General features: G+C 34.9%; 1 protein-coding gene across 1 annotated transcript in view; it reads right to left on the bottom strand.

The window, feature by feature from the left end:
* The window catches only part of igf2r (insulin-like growth factor 2 receptor), a 45,145-nt gene that overhangs the window by 7,942 nt on the left and 12,700 nt on the right, over positions 1-24,503 (bottom strand). Inside the window, 33 exon segments of the mRNA XM_051138461.1 lie at positions 98-282; positions 368-514; positions 924-1,041; positions 1,114-1,250; positions 3,036-3,273; positions 3,591-3,743; positions 5,134-5,326; positions 5,456-5,614; positions 5,737-5,886; positions 7,507-7,719; positions 7,803-8,065; positions 8,661-8,792; positions 9,283-9,409; positions 10,687-10,883; positions 10,955-11,088; positions 11,181-11,284; positions 11,370-11,500; positions 12,346-12,549; positions 12,630-12,717; positions 13,694-13,869; positions 13,998-14,141; positions 14,231-14,401; positions 16,344-16,518; positions 17,691-17,792; positions 17,879-17,965; positions 17,967-17,981; positions 18,083-18,259; positions 18,355-18,514; positions 19,874-19,989; positions 20,223-20,400; positions 22,672-22,822; positions 23,854-24,141; positions 24,230-24,370. Coding sequence (XP_050994418.1) covers positions 98-282; positions 368-514; positions 924-1,041; positions 1,114-1,250; positions 3,036-3,273; positions 3,591-3,743; positions 5,134-5,326; positions 5,456-5,614; positions 5,737-5,886; positions 7,507-7,719; positions 7,803-8,065; positions 8,661-8,792; positions 9,283-9,409; positions 10,687-10,883; positions 10,955-11,088; positions 11,181-11,284; positions 11,370-11,500; positions 12,346-12,549; positions 12,630-12,717; positions 13,694-13,869; positions 13,998-14,141; positions 14,231-14,401; positions 16,344-16,518; positions 17,691-17,792; positions 17,879-17,965; positions 17,967-17,981; positions 18,083-18,259; positions 18,355-18,514; positions 19,874-19,989; positions 20,223-20,400; positions 22,672-22,822; positions 23,854-24,141; positions 24,230-24,370 — 5,154 coding nt within the window.

Below are 24,503 nucleotides of genomic sequence, written 5' to 3'. Positions count from 1 at the left end.
AACAAACCCCTCTTTGCCTTTCATCAATCCCAACATGCACAATGACATATTTGAGCACTGATCACACCAATATGGTCACTTACAAAATTTCTCTCACCTTTGATATAATACTTGGCTTTGCTGGAAGAACCAATTTTTCTACGGTAACTGTCATTAATCTTGACTTGACAGATATTGGCACCCAGACAACTGGAAATGGACCTGTCAGTGATGCCTGACAGCTGGATGTGGTAGATATAACGATCTCCATTGGGACGAATGTCTCCTGTGGCGTTGTGGAAACTGAGAACAGATAAATCATTGTTTATCTCATGCACATAACTAGTGTGTAATTGTATGCTCTTTGTTGAGGGCGAGAGGTACTCACCGGTAATAAAGCCCTCCCAGGTTGAAAATGGCTCCCGTCTCGGGTACTTTAATGCTTCCATTGATCATCTCCACTTCTTCCTGCTTTACAGCACATGCGGATCGAGTCTCCCACTCCACCCAGAACTCACAAGCTGTTTTATCCTCCCTAAAACACACAGGCAAAAATAATAAACCATTTCCATTCAATATACTGTATTTTCAAAACTGATAAGCATATTAGAATGATTTCTGAAGGGTCATGTGACACTGAAGCTGAAAATGATGCTGAAATTCAGCTTTGACCACAGGAATAAATTACATTTTGAAATGTATTAAACTAGTAAACTGTTATTTTAAATTGCAATAATATTTCACAAAATCACTGCCTTTAATGTATTTTTGATCAAATAAATGCAGCGTTTGTGACCAAAAGAGACTTCTTAATTTGAAAATTCTTGATTTGATATGACCAGTATTATATATGCTGTGAAATCATGTAAAAACCGACATCTTTAACAGATGCTGAAACAACATCACAAGTTTAGAATATTCATGCCAAGTTACTGTTAACTTACTTTAATAATTTCGGATGGCCCACTGTGCTGCCACACTTCAGCTGCAAGATTGTTCTGGCCGGTTTCTTGTTTCCACACACCTCGTCACCCATGGAATAGTTGACGAGGATTTTTCCATCTGGTGGAGACACATACTGATGATAAACCAACAAAACTGTAATTACATCAGAGAAGGTTTAAAAATGCTTACCGATTAACTCCATGGTCTGCGTGTGAACACGGCCCAGAGTCTCGGTCTTCCCGCCGGCGCGTCTGCGACACACGGCGGCTTCTGCTGCACAACCTGGCTGGCCTCCATGAATGGCCTGGCAGAGATTGAAGTAGTACCTGTGAAAACAAATTATGACAGTACAAGTTCATAAACACTGAACAGATGCATGTGCAATATTCCACCTGTGTTATTTCTGATTAAATGCAATGTGTCCAAAATTCAGCCTTGATTACAAAAAGTACTTCAAAAATGTACTAGATAATGTACTCATCCCCATGTCATCCAAGATATTCATGTATTTCTTTCTTCAGTCAAAAAGAAACGAAGGTTTTTGAGGAAAACATTCCAGGTTTTTCTACATATAGTGGACTTAAATATGAGCCAGTGGGTTAAAGGTCCAAATTGCAGTTTCAGTGCATCTTCAAAGGGCTCTACAAGATCCCAGCCAAGAAATAAGGGTCTTATCTAGCAAAATGATTAGTCATTTCTTTAAAAAACAAAAAAATAAGAATAAGAATGTATATACTTTTTAACCACACATGCAGTCAAAGTCTTGCACTAACTCTGTGATGCGCATCTATGACTTCACACATTATGTAATCATGCTGAAAAGGTCACGCATTGTTAGTTCTCTGTGTACTTTGGTTCAGAAAGGTAGGGTAGGGCGAAAAACTCCATCTGATTTTCTCCCCCGACTTCAAAATCATCCGACAACGTTGCTTTACCTTTTTTTTAAGGGCATTTGACGTTCTTTGAAAGTTTCTATTCTAAAAATTATATAAATGTATTTATTTATTATTATTATTTTTTAAAGGAACACTCCACTTTTTTTTGAAAATAGGCTCATTGTCCAACTCCCCTAGAGTTCAACAATCCATTCAGCCGATCTCTGGGTCTGGCGGTAGCACATTTAGCATAGCTTAGCATAGATCACTGAATCTGTTTAGACTGATAGCATCTCGCTCAAATATGACCATATATAATGATGATATTTTACCTATTTAAAACTTGACTTTTCTGTAGTTACATCGTGGACTAAGACTGACGGAAAATGAAAAGTTGCAATTTTCTAGGCTGATATGGTGAGGAACTATACTCTCATTTTGGCATAATAATCAAGGAACTTTGCTGCCGTACCATGGGTGCAGCAGGCGCAATGATATTACACAGTGCCTGAAACTGACCGGCACTAAGTTTGTGTAGACGCAGAGTTGACGGCGGCGTAATTGCGCCTGCTGCACCCATGCCATATAGTTCCTAGCCATAGCGACCTAGAAAATGACAACTTTTTATTTTTTGTCCGTCTTTGTACACAACGCAACTACAGCAGTGTCAAGTTTTAAATAGGAAAAATATTGTCATTATATATGGTCATTTTTGAGTGAGATGCTATTGGTCTAAACAGATTCAATGATCCAGAGAACGGAGATGGGGGAGTTGGAAAATGAGCTTGGAGTGTTCCTTTAAATGACCAATCATTTTGCTAGATAAGACCCTTACTCCTTGACTGGGATCGTGCAGAGCCCTTTGAAGCTGCACTGAAAATGAAATTTAGACCTTCAACCCATTGGCTCACATTGAAGTCCACTATATGGAGAAAAATCCTGGAATGTTTTCCTCAAAAACCTTCAAAAAACTGAAGAAAGAAATACATGAATGACATGGGGTGAGTAAATAAAAATAATTTTTTATTCTGGAAGTGAACTAATCCAAAAAAAAAAAAAAAAAAAAAAAAAAAAAAAAAAAAAAAAAACAAGTAATCATTTTTTTATTTCTTATTTCTTATCACTATCTATATATATATCACTACTATCACTATATATAAAAGAAACATTTACTGACTTTCACATTAAAAAAAATGCTTAAATAAAATTGAACAGAACAACAGGTGTTAAACTCACGAATCATCCCCGTTGCTAAATTTCCACGGCTCTGTTAGAGACGAGAGCGTGCGCAGGTCGTAGGTCCGGTGTTGTCCTGCAAGCTTGCACTCCATCTTTCTGGGTGGGCACACCACATTCGTTCGCCACTGGAAGGTGGCAGAACATCTTTGGGTTTCGCTAATCAGCTGAGGCCTTCCAAAACCCGCCGCTCTGTCACACAAGAACAAAATGGACGACTGCCGTTTCCCTCTTAGTGCTGAGAAAAAAAAAAAAATACACAGCCTCAAAACTAATGTAAAATTATTTAAAATTTAAACATTTAAAATTATAATTTAAAAACTGTACATTTTGTAAATGGAATTATTTACATTTTACTTAAATCAATTAAATGTAATTAATTAATTTACTTCACAATTAAACCAGTCTGTTTAGTTTTCTTTAATAACGAACTAAAACCATTAAAAACTGATTCATCAAAGCTCTTTTTAAGTAAATAAATATAGCTTGTCCTGCTGCTTTATCCCACAAAAGTACATGTACTTCACAACTTTTGAGGTCATAAAGGATTCGTACCACCAGAGCAAAAGCCCCATTTCTGATCTTTGTCATAGTCGCTTGTAGTGGCACACCACTTCCTGCCATCAGTCTTGCCATCATTCGTGCACTCAGTATAAGTCTTTTTCATGAACTTAAAGGGGAAAATGCACACTTCATTTTTATCTGTAACTGAAAGACAAAAAACAAAAAAAACAAAAAACATTTTAATCATTTAGGAAAAAGGTTTGACTAGGTTCTATCATTAGATTCCATCATTGGATTCCACCTTCGTTGTTGAGCTTGGTTGCCTGCAATGCATTGGGGGACTTCATTCACTATGAAACATTTTGAGATTTTGAAACACACATAAACAGTTGAGGTCAAAAGTTTACATACACTTTGCAGAATCTGCAAAACGCATCAACAATGCATGTTTTTTTTTTTTTTTTAGTACTGACCTGATTAAGATATTTCACATAAAATATGTTTGCACATAGCCCACTAGAGAAAATAATAGTTGAATTTATAAAAATGACTCTGCTCAAAAGTTACATACACTTGATTCTTAATACTGTGTTGTTACCTGAATGATCCACAGTTGGTTTTTTTGTTTCATGAGTGCCTTATTTGTTCTGAACAGTTAAACTCCCTGCTGTTCTTCAGAAAAATCCTTCAGGTCCCACAAATTCTTTGTTTTTTCAGTATTTTTGTTTATTTGAACCCCTTCCAACAATGAGTGTATGATTTTGAGATCCATCTTTTCACACTGAGGACAACTGAGGGACTCATATGCAACTATTACAGAAGGTTCAAACACTCACTGATGCTCCTGAAGGAAAAAGGATGCATTGAGAGCCAGAGGTGTAAACTTTTGAACAGAAGGCAAATGTGTACATTTTTCTTATTTTGCCATTCAGTACTGCCATTCAGAAGCTACAGAAAACACATGTTTCCCAGAAGACAAATAAGATAAATTTTCCCTGATCTTCAAATACATTGTTTCCTTCTGGAGAATCAGTGAGCTTTTGAACGTTCTGTAATGGTTGCATACGAGTCCCTCAGTTGTCATCAGTGTGAAAAGCTGGATCTCAAAATTATACAGTTATTGAAGAATTTTTCTGAAGAACAGTGGGCAGTTTTACTGTTCAGGACAAACAAGGGACTCATGAGTCATGAACAACTATCACTAAACAAAAAAAAACAGCTGTGGATCATTCAGGTAACAACACAGTATTAAGAAGTAAACTTCAGAACAGGGTCATTACTTTCTCTTGTGGACTACATGTAAACGTCTTTTATGTGAAATATCTTATTCAGGTCAGTATCAAATAAAAAATAACATTTTGGTAAGATCCCTCTTATTTTGGTAAAATATTTAACATTTTGCAGATTCTGCAAGGTGTATGCAAACTTTTGACTTAAATTGTACATGCAGTGTTTCCATACAATTTGGCATAAATGAGGTATCTTACAATTGTTAACAAGACCATCCGTCAAAAGCGTGCCCATGCGGCCTTAAAATGTTGTCTAGGTAAGCAGCTCACTAGGTTTTTAGAGCAGTTCAGAGTGTTTGTCTAACCTTCAGGACAGGTGTCTCCTCCGCCGTATTGCATGAGCACAGCCTGCTCTTCTCTTTTGTAGTCTAGGGTCATGACTTTGCTGTTCCCGTATGAAGTCGCCAAACCCTCTGAGATCAGACAAACAGCACTGTCTTTACATTTTGTGTCTGCCACAGTCCCACACACGTTGATATTAAAGTCGCTCCCAGGAACCTAAAAAAACCAAACAAACAACAATCTAAGCTTTACAATCATCCCGTTGTTACCATGCTCATATAAGTTGACTAATTAAGATATTTGGCATATATACACACACTACCGTTCAAAGGTTTTCTTCATTACCTTAACGCTCCTTGACAGCTTTGAGAGGTCAAACGTGTAGCGCAGCTGGGAGACGGTCAGATTGCAGCCATGCGATGTGATGGTCTCTGGGCAAACCACAGGAGTGGCCCACTCGAACACATACATGCAGTCCTGTGCCTGGATCATCTGGGGAGAACCCTGTTTGTGCAAAACCAGCACTTGTACTCAGGTACATCAGAGATGACTGAGAAAATTATTGAATCAACAACCACTTGGTTACACTTGACAAAATTTATGAAGGTTTTGGGTTGATCTCCTACCAGCTCTGCTCCTTTCTGGCAGGTGAAAATGATTTTGGAGGAGTAGTTGGAGGTGGGGTCAGAGGGGCAGACGGTTGTGCTGCTGAAGGTGATTTCCACCTCGTTGGTGTTGGTGTTATAGCGAGGAGGGGAGGTGATTCGTCCAATGTCCTGCAAAAAAAAAAAAAAAAAAGGAGAAAAATATGATTCAGACATGTAATTTACTATCAACCCTCAGTGCCATGGTATGATTAGTAAATAGAATAATATGGGGGGATATAATTTGATTGTGATTTTTCTTCTAAAAATTAAAATTTAAAATGTGAAAACTGATTACACAAAAAAAAAAAAAATTATTATATATATATATATATATATATATATATATATAAAAAAGATAACAGCAACAATAAAAATTTGCATTATTTATTACTACTACTAAAGAAAAATAAGATAAATATTATACTGTAATATATTGTAACTATAATATAACCATATAATATATTGTATTATTTTAATATATAAAAATAATACAATTATTATTAGTACTACTACTACTACTACTAAACAAGATAAACTATAATATACTATAATTTCTATAATTAAAAGAAAAATAAAATTCTTCTACTACTGCTAATTATTTTTATTATTCCTAAATAAACATTAAATAAGAAATTACTATAATTTCACTGTAAAATAAAAATGTATTTTAGAAAAATATAATAATAATAACAGATTATTATTATTATTATTATTATTATTATTGCTAGTAGTAGTATTTACTTTCTTCATCTGAAGTGTGACCAGGTGTGCATGTAGTCTAAGACAGCATCCAATATTGGTTATTATTATAATAACAATGACATTAAATTCCATAATCAATGCTGTACCATTGGGCTACACAATTTGGGGAAAAAACTGTACTTGTGATTTTTCTGTTGAAAATTCTGATTTAAAATGTGATCTAATAAATAAATAAATAAATAAATAAATAAATAAATAAATAAAAGATAATACACAACTGCACAATTTGGCAAAAAAAAAAAAAAAAAAAAAAAAAAAAAAAGAGAAAGAGAGATTATACATCAATATGATTATAAAATAACAGCAGTAACAAAAATAAAAATATGATTATTATTACTACTTCTACTAAACAAAATAAGACAACATTTGTCAAAAAAAATCGTATAAGAAAAACAAAATACTTCTACTAATAATTATTTTATTATTCCTAAATAAACAATAAAATAAGAAATTATACTTCACTATAAAATAAAAAAATGTATTTAAGAAAAATATAATAGTAATAATAATGATATTAAGAATAAGAATAAAGAATAAATAATACGAATTATAAGAATAAAGATTATTATTATTATTTTTATTGCTAGTGTTAGCACTAAATAAATGCTAGTAGTATTAGAGCTAGTAGTAGTTCTACTAAAAAAATATATTAAACAAATAAAAAAAAATTACTAATATTTTACTTTAAAACATTAGTACTAGTAGCATTTTACAGTACAATACAGTAAATACTAATTAATGGCTGTTTTAATTTCTTCATTTTCAAATTTTCAAATGTTAAACCATTCATACTATTGTTTGTTTTCTAGCTACTGTGGCCATTTTCATGGCAAGAAAAAATTATGGCTAAATTTTATCAGGCTTTTACAATTTAACAGGGTTAAAACCAGCACAATCTAATAAAACATGCTTCAACAAAGGATTTTAGCATAGAGTAGGTCTGTAGATCAAGGAAAGTGGAGTTAGAGTACTGATGCTTTTACTTACAATTGGATCTCCATTAACAGGATCCATGCACACAGCGGCCCCTGGAGGACAGTTGACCCTTGGAATGGGGTTGAGAGGCTGGCAGATGTTGATGTAGAAATCAGGAGACTTGTCTTTACTTACATCCTCATTGACAGCTGTGTAGTAACCGGTGAGATGGATCAGAGGACTGAGGTCGATCTGGTTGGTACCGTTCCAAACGGAGCACTTCACCTGCAGAGAACAGACACCAAATTTGTTGAAGGTTCACCTGAAGCCGGTTCAGAGATTCAAAAGCCTTTAAGACTTCCCGTTACCTGTTGTTCGCAGACCAGAGGAGTGTGCCAGGAGAAGAAGTGAGTGCAAGTGGTGTCATCCGAGTACACCAGCACGGGTTCATCCGTACCTCCTCCCTCAGACTTGCAGACGAAGCTGAAGATGCTTGTGTGTTTGAGGGCAGGGTTGGCGGGACACGCGTCTCCATCCTCATAGGTGAGCTCTACCACCTGATTCCTATACACTAGCCTCCTTGAGGCTTTCCCACCACTTATGGCCTTCTGAGCGTCTCTGATGCACACAGCTGCAGCAAAACAAAAAAAAAACAACATTACCATACAAAGTCTTTTTTTGCCCAGGGCCTAAAAGGCTTAAAACAAGACGAATAGTTTTTCCATCCTCACTGAAACAGAAATGCTGAGCAAAACAAAGCACAAACAAAACTACCTCTATATTCTTAGGAAAAATACACACACACAAAAATACAAATGCATATGTATAAAAAATAGTGTCTAAAATTGAAAATTAACTGAATAAACTCGAGTGAAAAAAATATATAGCTATATACTGTCAGATAGATATAGATAGAGAGAAACCCTATAATGTATTACATTTTATTAAAAATTAGTGCTGTCAGTCAATTAAAAAAAATAATAATTAAATCACACATTTTTTAAAATATACTTTTATATTGCAATAATTACACATTTTTCATAGTTACACAATCATCAAATTAACATAGAAACAACATATAGACAGTATATTTTTAATGTCTGTTTTCATGACTTAAGTTGAGTATCACTGATATCTAAATTACTGAGGTCTCTAGGAAATTGTTATTTTTTTAATTTCATATCAATTGACTATAGTCATCCAACAAAGTACAAAGGGAAAAATACCTGTTCCAGCGGCACAACCAGCATTGGCTACTTCTCCACACACGTTCAGTCTGAACATCGTCCTATGGGCCAAGGGATCATAGACTGTATAGCCACCTGTCCGACTGAGGGCATTAAGGTCAAAGAGATGACCTGTGGAGACCAAGCACAAACACAGTACATCTCAGGTTGATTTATGGACAAACATACAGTAAATGCTAGAACTTTCAACTGATTAGTGCGTGTCACTGTTATTCAGGATACTTATGAACCTGGACTACAAAAATATTGAGTAAATCACCTTTAAAGTTGTCCAAATTAAGTTCTTAGCAATGCATATTACTAATCAAAAATTAATTTTTGATACGTTTATGGTAGGAAATTTACAAAATATCTTCATAGAACGTGATCTTTGGCATAAAAGAAAAAACAACGCATTTTTGACCCATACGATGTATTGTTGGCTATTGTTAGAAATATACCCGTGCTACTTATGACTATTTTTTTGTCACATTTATATGCAACAGACACCTACATGACACTGTTCTGAGCAGACAGGAAGTGTCTGGATAAGATGATTCAGTTGTTCTTGTTGTGAATAACTGTGTATTCTGTTTGACTAACACTCATGCGGGTGACTCACCTGTGGCTGGATTTGTGACTTTACAATCGCCATGTGCAGTGCTGTTGAGAGGACAGGCTGCAGCAGTGGACCACACAAAGGTATAGACACAGTCCTCCAGAGCTGTGATCCGAGTGGGTTCAGAGTCCTGCAGAAAGGCAGAAAGACAGAAAGAAAGTGTCACTGTACAGTATGTGATGTGATATATATATATATATATATATATATATATATATATATATATATAGTTAGGAGGCTGCATTTATTTGACAAATACAGTAAAATCAGTAATATGGTAAAATATTATTAAAATTTGAAATAACTGTTTTTTTTATTTAAATATATTGTAAAATGTAATTTATGACGGTAATGTAAAGCTGAATTTTCCGCATCATTACTTCAGTCTGCAGTGTCACATGATCATTCAGAAATCATTCTAAAATGCTGATTTGATGGTCAAGAAAAACAAATATGATTTAATATTATTAATAGTACTCAATATGTTTGTGGAAACCATGATACATTTTTTTCTTTTAAGGATCATTTGATAAACATTTGATAAACAGCATTTATTTGAAATAGAAATCTTTCATAACATTATAAATGTCTTCACTGTCACTGTTGATCAATTTAATGCATCCTTGCAGAATAAAAGTACTTTTTAAAACAAAAATATATAAAGAAATAAACAATTATTAGGGATGTAATGTATTATCAATATCATGGTATTGTGATAGCAAAACGGTCTCAATATTATCGTGGTCACATGACGATATCAAATTATAAGTATTCAGGGCAAAAGTGTAGTTTTTAAAATATATTTAAACTTCTTATTCTAACATAAGATGTCTTTAAAGTTGTGTTTTGGGTCATTATGCTTTAGCACAGTATTTATTCATGAAATAGTATTATTCATTTATTCATTTTCATTTATTTTACAGTGCAATTGTTTTACAATATATGTCTATTACTGTCATAGGAATAACAATAATATAAAATAGCTGTTATTTCTATTTTATTCTAATTTGTTTGGCTTCCTAAAACACCAATGTGAACGTAATTTAGACTGAGACAGTATACCACAAATAAAAAGAGGGTTGAGTCCCCTTTAAAATTCAAGTCGATTTCCTGACTTTTTTCTGACTTAAGTTTTCCTAGTGAAGAACACGGGTTGGAGCTCTTCATTTTAAACTCTCATAAGTGCATTAGATATAATTTAACTTTAAAAATGTACATGTAATTGTACAACGTCATTTTAATTTTTTTCCAAGCCTTAATTATTTAAATATTGCAATTATATTGCTTTGTGGACTTCATATCATTATCGTATTGTGAAATTTTGATATCATTACATCCCTAGTAATTATATTTACTTTAGGACATGCATGTGTGGGTGTATAGAGAAAAGCATAAAGAATCACAGACCACTTTGTCAGGGTCGCATTTGAAAGTAATAATGGTGGTCCGGTTTCTCTTCTTATCAGGACAAGCTTGTCCGTTGGTGTACTTCAGAATCAGGTTGTTTTTATCCCACTGTGGACCCGCCTCTGCCTCCCCCAGATTCACATACTCATCTCCGTCCTTCAGACAAGCCGCAGCACTAGATGGGCAGCTCCACAAACCTGAGACAAACACCAATTGAAACACCTGTGCTGACTGAGCAATACACTCCAGCTGCATTGCTACAACTTACCGGTCTGGGGCACAAGAGACTTGCACACATTGATATAGTAACGCTGCTTCTGATTGGTCGCATCTGGCACGATCACCCAATTAGATTTGTGCAGGGCCAGTGAGGACAAATCGTATGAGTGGCCACTGCCATCACTGCCAGACAGAGAGGAGGTTATGGGTCATTTAAACAGTTCATGTGTTCATGAGTCGGGAGCAAATACACAAGCAAAATAGGTTGCTCTTACTTGTAGGAGCAAGTTGTGGTTTTGAAGGACGGACAGGCCAAAGCTGTGTGCCATTCAAACAGGTATGTGCAGTCTGCAGTCTCCTTGACGAACTCTGGCTTGCCCTGAGAAACAAAGGAAAGAATGGGAACATTTAGGAAATTAATTTAATTTCTTACTAAACTCGTTCACTGGTTAAAAGAAACTTACGGGATTCTTGCCGTGGTCGCAGGAGAAGAGAATTGCCGTGGATCGCTCGTAGATCTTGTGGCACTTTTCCCCACTCGTGTAGTTGATCACAATAATCCCATCATCAAATGTGAGGTTTTGATTGGCTAAACCTGCAAAGGAGCATGGGAAAGGTTAAAGGAACAGTTCACCCAAAAATGTAAATTTGCTAAACATTTACTCACCCTAAAATCATTTAAAATGTAGATGAGTTTGTTTATTCATCAGAATAGATTTGGAGAAATTTAGTATTACATCACTGAACCTCTGCACTGAATGGGTGCCGTCAGAATGAAAGTCCAAACAGCTGATAAAAACATCACAATAATCCACAAGCTATCCACATCACTCCGGTCCATCAATTAACATCTTGTTAAGGCGTTTTCACGTTGCTATTGGTTAAAGTATGAGTCCACAATTCATAATAATGCTTCCTCCAGTGAAAAAGTCCATGCCTTCCTGTCCTCAGACTGTTTTAGCTGGTAAACAGTGCTTGATGTGTGTATTTTTTTCTCTCCTAATTCAGACAGGATGACTTTGTCACTGGAGGAAGCAATATTATGGATAGAGCATTTGTATTTTAGCCATAGGCAATGGCTTGAAGTGAAAAATAATTATAATAGTTAATAGTTAATAGTTAATTATAATGGATTTGTTCTTAACAAACATGGACTGGATTGATGGACTAGAGTCATGTGGATTACTTGTGGATTACTGTGATGTTTTTATCAGCTGTTTGGACTCTCATTCTGATGGCACCCATTCACTGCAGAGGATCCAGTGGTCAGTAAGTGATGTAATGCTAAATTTCCCCAAATCTGTTCTGATAAAGAAACAAACTCATCTACAGATTGAATGGCCTGAGGGAGAGTACATTTTCAGCACATTTAAATTTTTGAGTGAACTATTCCTTTAAACATGAAGAAGCTTTCATATTGAACAAAACAAATAAACTCACCTGCTATCCTGTGTGTACTGCCCTCGACCTGACAGGAGGACACAGAATTGCTGGGACCGTGAGGGCAGACTGTGGATGTAACTGGGCCGCATACTGCAAAATTATACTCATAATTCATATCCTTCACTTGATAGTCTTTTCCGGCCAGTGGTGTGAGATTGTATTCGTAACCACTCTTGGGGTCCTTGACTTTACAGTTTTCACCTGTGAGGGACAGTAAATAAACTGAATCTAAGCCACAGTATTTCTTCACGTTCAACGAACAAACTGGCTGTTTATCCTACCCTGCACTCTTCTGATAGGGCAAGCTTCTGAGGTTCTCCAGATGAAGACATATTCACAGTCATCTTTGCGATCATACATGGGTGCACCCTTAAAACAGAAAAAGAAAAATAGGTTTCAAACAGCTTCACCATAAAAAAAAAAAAATCCAAAAAATCTTAAGCATCTTAAATACAACATAAAATAGGACCTTAGGGGTGGTAAGAGTGCTTACCAAGACAGTATATATTTGATTAAAAATACAGTAAAACAGTAATATTGTGAAATATTATTACAATTTAAAATATCTGTTTTCTATTTTAATATATCTAAAAAAGCAATTTATTTCTGAGAAGCAAAGCTGAATTTTCAGCAGCCATTTCTTTTTTCCCCAAATATTGATTAAAGGTTACTTTAAAAAAAAAAGATTAAATTTTTGCCTGCAGCATAAATACATAAATTACATAAATAAATACATAAATACTGTGCAGCTAAATAATGTTTCCTTTTTGTTTTTATAATAAATATTTATAAACATTGCATGTGCATATTCAGTCATTTTCATTAAAAATAACAGAAATTGACTTCCAAACATGTAATGAGACACCAATCGGTCCGTATTTATGGAAACCGCCATGAATAAAAATGTGACCCTGGACCACAAAACCAGTCATAAGGGTCATTTTTGCTGAAATTAAGATTTATACATCATCCGAAAGCTGAATAAATACTTTTCATTGATGTCTGGTTTGTTAGGAAATATACAACTATTTGAAAATCTGGAATCTGAGGGTGCCAAAAAAAATTAAAATACTGAGAAAATCGCCTTTAAAGTTGTCCAGATGAAGTTCTTAGCAATGTATATTACTAATTAAAAAATAAGTTTTGATATATTTACTTCAGGAAATTTACAAAATATCTTTTGATATTATTAACATGATCTTTACTTAATATCTAATGATTTTTGGCATAAAAGAAAAATTGATCATTTTGACCCATACAATGTAATGTATTACTTAAGACTGGTTTTGAGGTCCAGGGTCACAAATGTATTTACATTTAGGAGAGAAACTGTGCACTTGCTTACAGGACTGTCATCACACTGGAAGATGATTCGTGTGGAGTATCGTCTTGAACCGCACTTGTCCCCATTGAGATAAACAATACTGATGGAGCCATCCACCGCTGCCTGCAGGCTGGACTGCACATATCCTAGATTTACACTTTTGCCTTTCAGCTGCCCACATGCACCAATCGCTCCACCTGCCAACAACAGAAGTCTATTAGTTTACTGTACACTCATTCAGACCAGCACTACTGCTCCAACCTTCAGTTGGTGTTACAAACAGAAAATCAATCTCAAAGCACAGCCTGTCAAAAGAGATGCTCACCAGGGCAGCCCTGGACGCGAGGCAGCGGTTTACACACGTTGATGTAAAACTTTTGAAAGCGTGCCTGTTCTGAGGTGTCCAGAGGAACGTAATATTTGTCATCCAGACTGAGGTCACTCAAGTCATACTCTCTACCTTGTGAATCTGGAAATGCAAGACCGAGGCATCAGCTTGAGTTTGGCAACAAAATGGTGATAGGAATGACAAACGTTTTTGTGCACAGGAAAGATTACCAGTGACTTGGCAATCCACAGGAGCAGGTTTACAGGCTAGTGGAGTGGAAAGCTCGAAGAGCACATTGTGTAGTTGTGTAGTTGTCCCCAGCTCTTCCTGTATAAGCTTCAGAGAGGGTGGGTCGGCCTTTTGGTCACACACGAAATTGATGATGAAGGTGTCTTCGGTACCTATAGTGCAGATGGGAAAAAAGGTAAAAATGGATTCAGTGTGGGGAGAAACAATGTAAGCTTTATCCACATTATTTTCCCCATAAGAGCAAATTTTATGAGTCTGGCTTCCGGTCTCATCCGTATCCAGCCATTTTTAGCTGTACAAAAGTTTGTTTTGCTGCTTGACATTGCAAATTGGTGTCTTGCCATATTAATGTATTATCTTAATTATAAGCACATTGGTTTGTAGTGCAAAACCGTTTACCGCACGTTGTTATTCAGGGTTTCTGCAGGTTTTATGAGAGTAAATTTAAGACTTTTTAAAGACCTTTTTTAAGACCAACTAAAGAAAATTTAAGGAAAAAAAAATAAATCGAAGGGAAAACAATACAGCAATATGTTCTCTAAGTATATTTCGTGTTTTACTTTCACTTTCAAATTAGCAATTCAGCATCTAGCAATTGTTTGTTTTTAGTTAGTTTGAGTTTTCCCTCTTTTTCTTGCTTTCTTTTAGTAAAATTGCAGTGCACATTTTACTTTTACTTTTAAATTAGTGGCAATTCTGCGTCAAGCAATTGTTTATTTTTAGTTTGTTGAGATTTCCCTCTTTTCTTCACTTTCTTTTGGTTTTAAGTAATTTTTAAAAGCGCTGTGCCAATGATCACATGCCATGATCATATGAATTGAAAACTTGCTGCTCTCATTTTAGACCTTTTTTTAAGGCCTTAATTGATGGAAAAGTGATCTAAGACTTTTTAAGACCTGTGAAAACCATGTCAGTCACTGTTTAAAGACATATTTAAGACCAGCTAAAGGAAATTTAGGGGGAAAAAATAAATAAATAAATAAATAAATCAAAGGGAAAACAATACAGCAATATGTTCTCTAAGTATAGGTCGAGTTTTACTTTCACTTTCAAACTAGCAGCAGTTCAGCATCTAGCAATTGTTTGTTTTTAGCTCGTTGAGTTTTTCTCTTCTCCTCGCTTTCCTTTGGTAAAAGTGCTGTGCAGTTAGAAGCACAGCATACACTTTGATGGAATATAAAATAAAAAAATAAATTACACAAATAAAAATAAAGAAAATAAAAATCAGCAAAAACTGTGGAACCAAATAAATATGAAACTTTCTCTATTTGGAAACTATTGTGGACACTTTCACTATCACCTTAGATAAATGGCAGAAGTCAAGAGGCTTTTTAAAATCAAAAATATTTTTAAAAAAGGCACTTTTGCATTATTTTGAAACTCGTCTCGTTTTGTCAGTCAGCTCGACTCTCTTCACGTGATAAATGAAATTTGTCATTCGGCACACTGCATTGAGCACCCACAGTCAGTTTTAATTGTACTGTCTGTTCTCTAACTGAACTAAATGATTTTTATTATTATAAAAAAAATCTAAACAACAAACTCTTCTTCAGGTGACTGACAGATGAAGCAGCACATACTGTCGTCTATTGTGTATTGTTTAATGAATATTGAGCGACCTAAGCCATGTAGCACAGAAATTATGATTTCGCTTCACTTTAAAATGAAAAATGAGGAAACAATCCCTCACAAAAAATTAATGCCATGATAATATGAATTTAAGACTTGCTGCTCTGATTTAAGACCTTAATTCATGGGAAAGTGATTTAACACTTTAAGACCCACGGAAACCCTGTTATTTTTCTCATTATTTCCATATAGCAGCTTATAAACCGGAAGTCTCACCCATAGGATTACTTCCCCGTTAAAGAAAAAGGTGGATACAAGACTCCGTAGAATACTTGATTTTGACCGGTCAGTCTTGGAATTTAAAGGTTTGTGCATAATGATCTTAAACTGATATCCTATCACCTTGCAATCATCTTTAATTTTGCTCTCATGTCTTAAGTTATTTGATCTGGTACGCTTCTGGGAAGCATAATATCTCTAACTAAATTTGAAATTCAGGGGATGGCATAAAAGTAAAAGTTGCACCTGTCGGCTTGTCCAGGACTCCTTTGTATGTTAGTGTGAGAGCGCCGTCAGTGGAGAATTGGAGAAGCTGTTCCACACCAACTTGACTCGCAGGCTTCTTATCTTCCAGCACACAACCATACACAGGTTTATCTCTGACAGTTCCACACTCCTTCACAGGACTACAAATGTTCACCTACAGTAGACAGGAGGGATATGTAAAAAAAAAAAAAAAAAAAAAAAAAAAAAAAAAATGCAGCTTCAAAGGGCTCTAAATGATCCCAGCCGAGGAAGAAAGGTCTTATCTAGCAAAACAATTATTTTCTTCTATACAATTTCTATACATTTTAACTGCAAACACTCGTCTTGTCGAGCTTTGTGTGAACTTTTTGTATTCCAGTTCATGACACTTAGGGTATGTTGAATAACTGCCGAAATCTCATTAGGGCTGCACAATTAATCGAATTATTAATCTTGATTACAATTACAGATGCCACAATTAAGTAATGGTTCAAAGGCACAATTACATTATTCTGCTTTCTTAAGATGTGTGGGTGTGTGTGAGAGACACAGTGTGTGTGTATTTTTCCTACAGGTTATCTTGAGGTTTTTTTTTTTTTTTATTGTTTTAATTTTTGCATTTTTACTTTATATATTTAAAAAAAAAACTATACATAAAAATGTGGCATGCAGTTGCTTCAAACAATGCTATGAAGCTATCCAGTGTAGGGTGATTTTAAAATTTGGGAGAAAATGAGATGGGAGTTTTTTGAGATACCCTAACGGTCATGAACCGGAGTTCATGCAGAGCTAGACAAGACGAGTATTTGAGGTTAAATTTTATATAAATTGTTTTTTTTTTTTTTTAAAGAAAATCATTTTGATCATTTTACTCGATAAGACCCTTTTTCCTCGGCTGGGATCGTTCAGAGCCCTTTAAAGCTGAATTTAAACTACATTTTGGACGTTCAAACTCAGGGCACCATAGAAGTCAATTTTATGGAGAAAAATCCTAAAATGTTTTCCTAAAAAAACATTTTCTTTACAACTGAAGAAAGAAAAACATGAACATCTAAGATGACAAGGGGGTGAGTACATTATCTGCTAATTTTTTTGAAGTGAACTAATCCTTTAATTTGTGGAATTAATTGTGAATAAATAAATAAAGAAGGAATTACTGACAGTTACTGAATCTACTAAGAGTCCCAGTTTCATTTCATTAGTCATCCAAGTCCATTTATTTTTACAGTAGATCTCTGTTCAGTACTGATCCCGATGTACCAGAAGCTGGTATCGCACTAAAATCGACTTCTGTATCGATTTATGTCCTACTCAAGAGCATTTGAAAGATTTTAAAGTGCTTCTTACGACAAAGTCGTTCCCATTGGCAATGACGTGATATCCACTTTCAGAAGCCAGTGGTTTCAAGTTAAACTCAAAGCCAGTGTTGGGATCTTTCACCGAGCATGTCTGTAAATAAATAACAAGAGAAATAAGAAAATAAATCTTCTCAATTCTGTCAAAGTCAGTGGTTTTGTGCTAAAATTAAGGTTGACCTGATTGGTGTCCTCAACGGTTGAGATGGCGCAGGCTGCTTCTGTGTGCCAAACAAACTCCAAGGTGCAATTTTGATTCATAAAAAAAGCGAGGACCAGATATCTACAAAAAAAAATAAAAATAAATAAATAATACTGTTCTCTTATTGTTCATGCCACAGATTTATAACAGTACAAATGAGCAAAAGGTCAGTAATGACTCACTGCTGTCCCAGACGGGCAGAAGAAGTGGATACGAGTTGTGTAAGTGGTCATCACTCCATCTGCTTCACACACCGAGCCATTAGTGTACTCCAATATTAGGTGGTGCTCCGTCACAATCACTGGCCCCTTCTTAGCAACGCCCAAGTTACTGACCTCTACCTTCTCAGACAGGCCTTCCTGCTCAAGTAACATGTACACACACATCTGCAGTCAGTGGTGCAGATTTTTGTATTTCACCATGTCATTCCTGTGTTCGAAGTCAGTGAACTAACCTTGCCAGCCTCGAATTTCACCTCACAGACAGAAGCTCTCCTGTCACAGCCAGGCACGGCTTTAAGTGGCCGGCATATATTGATGTAGTACTTCCTCGGGTTACCGTGGTCAGGCGCATGCATGGCCTCCCAGTTCCTACCACCATTAGCTACTGACAAACTGCAGAGGGGAAGGAAACAAGAGATTTACTGTAGAGACACTCTCTAGCTTTCCATAGTAGCACTGGTTCGGATGTTGTCCAACATGTATAAAAAAGCAATAACACTAGCTGAGAAATTATCAGGATTAACAATGCATTTATAATTAGTAATCATATCTAGTATCCACATGTCCATATCTAGTATCAAATATCTCCACTATGACACAGAAGGCTACATCCAAAAAAAGAGAAACTGGGTTAAAATTAAATCGAAAATAAAACAATTCACAGGTTCATTATTTAACATTAGCTAACTACGTTTGTTAACAAGAACAATATTTCTACAGCATTTATTAATCTTAGTTAATGTTAATTTTATCATTTACTAATACATTATTTAAATCACGTCGTGTTAATTGCAGTTTCTGCATTGTAAACATGAACAAACAATGAACAACTGTATTTTTATTAACGAACATTAACAAAGATTAATAAATAGTGTAATAAATGTATTGTTCATTGTTTGTTCATGTTAGTTAATACATTAATTGTTTAACAACTGACACCTTATTGTAAAGTGTAACCTAAATTATTTCTTCAAAGTAAACCATAGCAAGTTTTTTTTCTAAAAATTTCCATAAAATTATGTTCAAAATAGAACATTAATAATGAATTTTAAATTCATAGTACAAATATATATTACATTTACAAAAAAACATGCTAACTGTAGCCTAATGCTATAATTAAAACATTATTTTTTCCAAATATTAAAATAAAGAAATTGAGCAATGACACAAAATATATATATTTTAAAATAATATATACATACATATATATATATATATATACACACACACACACACACATATACATATATATATACATACATACATACATACATACATATATAACTATTACAAATAATAATTATAAATGATAATTAGATAAATAATATAATAATAATATAATTTAGATCATTTTTAAGATTTTTAATACACTTTGATTGCAATTTACATGAGTTTACAGGAGTTCAAAATGTAATTTTTTTCATTATTTTGTCCTTAAATATCTTAAAAATATCTTAAAATATTGGCTCCAATTTCAGTTTAATAAAGTCCATTCAAAGCTTGATTCAAACACAAAGTGTGGCACTATCAAAACATTGCACTGTTTCTTTAATTATCCCGACCAGCAACAATGGCCTCAACCAATGACATTAGTTTGTAATGAGACTAGCTGTTTGTTCAAACAATGGCAGATGGGGAAATACTTAGTAAATAAAGGAGAAGTGAGTCATTTATGCAGCTCTAACGGCGCCAAACTTGTTTTTAAAAATGAAACTAAAATATTTATAATTTCTCTAGGACATACGAGCTAACCTGGACAGGTCGTACTGTTGCAGAGTTTTGGGGTTCGTCACAACACACTCGTGTGGTCTCTCTGGACAGACGTAGGAAGTGTACCATTTGAAGTTATAAGTGTAATCATCTTCTACCTGCAGAAAGATGATCATAAATGAAGGACATAGTTTGGTTTGCAGACAAGACAAAAACCTTAAAGTAATAATGTCTGAAGGTGTGCACAAGGCAAAAAATGCTTAACACACAAGCCCTTTACGCTAGAGTTGCATTACTTGAATACAGGCTAAAAATATTCACCTGAGGAGGCTAAAAATATTTTTGTGTGTTCACAGTCAGCACAAGCAGAACAAAGGAGCAGATGCCATACCTGAAACTCGGGTTTTCCTGGACCAGCCTCTCTGTCACAGAGGAAGGAAATGTGTGTGGAACGTGGCGTGTGCTGCTTATTGTTGTACCGAGAGCCGTTTTTGTAGGTCAACTGGATCATGCCGTCATAGTAAGAAAGCCTGGAGTTAAACTCGCCGAGATTCCAAGAGCTTGAGCCGCTGCAAAGACGGAATGGAAAAAGTTAGCTCCGCCCATAGTGAAATCTTATTGGTTCAAAAATCATGCACTCTGTAGCTACATATTAAACATCACGTATGTTCTGATTAGCTGAGATTCTGTTGCTTCATATCACTTCCAGCAAAGTTATAGGGGACATATAATGGAAATCTGACTTTTTCCCGTGTTACAGTGCTATAAATGGATCTCCGGTGCATCTACCAGCTCAGAAAAAGTGAAAAAGGATAACCCAGCAACTTTGTTTTGATAAGCCTTTTTCTGCAAGCATGTGAAAAAATGAACAGCTCAGATTTTGCTTCACTGGTGACATAGGAAGGGGATCTCATTCTAATATTACTGTCCCTTAATCTGCAAGTTTCCACCCATGGCATCGCCATTCTTTTTTCACAAGCGACAACGATGTACCAGTGACGCCATGGCAAAAGCAAAGCAAAGCATGCTCTGTTCTGTCGTTGACTGCACAGACGAGCACAGGATGCTATTCAGAGTCCCAGTCTCAGAGGAGACAGGAGAACAGTGGATTTATTGATTCACTGTATATTACACTGCTGCCACACAGATCTAATATAAACATTTCTTTCCCAGGTGTTTACCTCAAAGGGGTCACCGGATGCCTATTTCCCACAACTTGATATGATTCTTCAGGGTCTTAATGAAAAGTCTATAACATGCTTTGGTTAACATTTCTCAATGGTAGTGTCTGTGGAGTGACGAGCCTGTTTACTTTAGCTGCATTTAGCAAACTAGCACGTTATAAGGAAATGCGATCACAAAGATTCATAAAAAAAAACCCTTATACTCACTTCTGCTGTAAGTGAAGCTTGATCATGAATTATTTGCGTGAACATAAACGGGTATATGTAGATCGGGAGGTGCATTCCATTCACAAACAAATGTAAACCACTGCATCTCCAGCAGCTCAGATGTCAGGAGTAAATGACGGCCACTATGTTCATTATTACATCCAGCAACACAACACCTCAATCAGAGATATTCTTGTCTAACTTACATCCCTGCTCCGGCTTTGTTTGTTTGTTTTTATGATTCATTCATTCGGCTGATTCATTCAGGAATAAATTAAATGGCTTTCTTTATGACACAATTCGTTCAAAACTCGGATCCTTTCAGAAACTAAACACCGCTGTGTTGCTCTGAGACGAGCAACAATTCTGCTGTGGCTTCAAAGGTAATATGTTCTTTGAAATTTAGAAAAAAGATAATATTGTGTTTAAAATATAACACATAATATAACACACGCACACATATACACATGTATATATACACACTACTGCTCAAAAGTTTGGGATCAGTACGATTTTTAATGATTTTTAAAGATGTTTCTTATGCTCAACAAGACTGTGTTCCTTTGATTAAAAATAAAGGAAAAGAAATGTATATTGTAATATATAATATTACGATGTAAAATAATGTTTTTCTATATTAATATACATTAAAATGTAATTTATATCTGTAATTAAAGTTGAATTTTCTGAATCATTACGTTACAATATTAAATCATAAAAAAGGGGGAAAACTCAAGTTTGCAGACATGAAGGAAGCTGGAGAGTGTTCCAATTGTCGTCAGACAGCAGGACAGGTGGGATACACAGCCGTCACTTGTCTTGAGAACAGCTTCACTAAAACCAGACAATCTCGAAGTGCAACGCTTAAGTCAAGTGACTCCGCGACGCACCAGACATCGCTCACAGGAAGCAACCGTTCGACAGGCCGTCTTTCCACTTCGCACGGTAATCGCGCTCACTACTGCAAACCTTACTGATGACACAATCTCTCTTTTGGTTACGACTCACTTCCCTATATACTTCGCTGTTAATTGAAACACTCCATCCCAAAACATGCGAAGTGAAAGTGAAAGTAAAAAAATGAAGAAAAAAAAAAAAAAATGTTGTGGTGCAGAGTTTTTTTTTTTTTTTTTGCATTGCCACATAGGCACATAGCCACATAGCCCTGCATCATATATTTTATACAGTTGACTGTTGACAAATAAGATGATGTACAAGTCTGGGGTGGGGTCAGCACATTAACTGCGTTAAAATATTTTAATAGTTATTTTTTGTAACTAATTAATTAATGCGTTAAACTGATAGCCCTAGTCATAATAAATCATATGTGGGGTATTTTGAGCTGAAACTTCACAGACACATTCTGGGAACACCTGAGACTTATATTAAATCTTGTATAAAGGGGCATAATAGGTCAATTTTAAATGAAAATGCCAAAAGTAAACTTACCTCTGGTCAACCTGACAGGCCCCTGCTGTTTCTGGACACTGTGCTGTCTTCACATTGCCACACACATTGATGAAGTAGTCATACTTTTCAGCCGACATGTTATAATAACCTCCACTAGGTTTGTGAAGCGGGGACAAATCAAACAAAATTTCTGCAAGGAAACAGAAGCACATTTAAAAACAGATTTAAATAGGCAATTAAACACCTTAACCAAGCTAAATCTTTAACCACTAGGCTACACATCCTCACAGTGATGAAGCAGGTAGTTGTACAAATAATTAAATATTATTTTACACTAAAACGATAAAAGCAGATCAGAAACCATTTTTGCCAATTAAAATATTATTACATTAAAATAAAATGTATTTCATTTAAGTTTAGTGTAGTTGAAAACAAATCAAAATAAATTAGCCAAAATAAAGCATTTTTTCATAGAAAAATGTTAACATGGAGGAATAATCTGGTATAAGAGAAGATACAGATTATACAGAATGACACCAATGTTGTACCAATGTAGTTTATTAAAAATAAAAGTTTAAAACATATATATTTCCAATAACTGAATATATATATATATATCCATGATGAATAAACAAATTTATTCCAAACTAATTTTTATTTTCATAGTATGTTAATATATTACATTTTTATATTATTCGTTTTCATTAAAATGTTAGTTATTTTAGTGAATTTATGTGTGTGTGTGTGTGTGTATATACATACATATACATAAAGCTTTAATTGGTTTTATTTTAATTTTAGTAATTTTAGAACTTATTTAAAGTTTCTAATTTTCATTTTTACAACGTTTGTTTTAATTTCTTTTAATTTCAGCTATATTTCAGTTACTGAAAATAGTTTTTGATAGTTTTAATTTTAATAAACTACACTGGTACAACAAAGTTACTGGTACAATGAGTTTTAAATCTATATCTGTTGTATGTTGTAATTCTGTATAATCTGTATTTTACTGTGTAATTTGTGTCTATCTATCTATCTATCTATCTATCTTTATTTTATATGTGGGTATTTGTGTGTAAAGCACATAAATTTAATACAATTACATAAAATTTAAATGAAAATGGAATATAAAAATTCAATATATTATCATAGTATGAAAACTATATATCAACAAATACCGAAATAAAATATAGATAAAGCTAAAACAGCACTGTCCTGTACCTGCTTGTGGGTCTTCCACCTTGCAGTCATCGCCTTCTGTTTTAGAAAGAGCGCAAGCTGAAGCAGTGAACCACTCAAACTCATAGATGCAGCCATCACTGGACACACTCCTCAGGACTGGAGCGCTCTCAACATCTCCAGGCTTACACTTCAGAGTGATAATAGTATTCACTCTCTTGTTGTCGCCACATATGTCTCCATCAGTATAAATGAGTCTGATATCATCACCTTCTGCCGCCTTTTGTGGAGAAGTCAGGAATTTGCCCAGGTTCATAGTTTTCTTATTTCCTAAGAGAAGAAAATTTGTTTTAGAATGAAATGTCCTGAGTAAGATAAAACTGAAAAAGATTTTATATATCTCTAATGGTGCACTGACCTACTGCACATATTGCTGCGTCCTCAGGGCAAGATTTGGCCTCCCCTTCTTGAATGATTTTATGACAAACGTTGATGTAAAATCGCTTCTTGTCAGACGTTGCTGCCTCCACAGCCTCCCAGTTCTGAGATCCCTCTGATTCTGAGAGAAAAATTATTTACAATAAGCAACATGAGGTGCTGATAAATTACTTGAGAAGTTTACATGAATGCTCACATTTACAAAAACTGTTTTCAAAGTACCAGCCTTTAAATAAGCTTTTCCACTTACTATT

Source organism: Labeo rohita, chromosome 20 (assembly GCF_022985175.1).
Source record: "Labeo rohita strain BAU-BD-2019 chromosome 20, IGBB_LRoh.1.0, whole genome shotgun sequence".
In the NCBI taxonomy this organism is placed as follows: domain Eukaryota; kingdom Metazoa; phylum Chordata; class Actinopteri; order Cypriniformes; family Cyprinidae; genus Labeo; species Labeo rohita.
The sequence above is the reverse complement of the archived record's forward strand: the minus strand, read 5'-3'. Positions and strand labels throughout refer to the sequence as shown.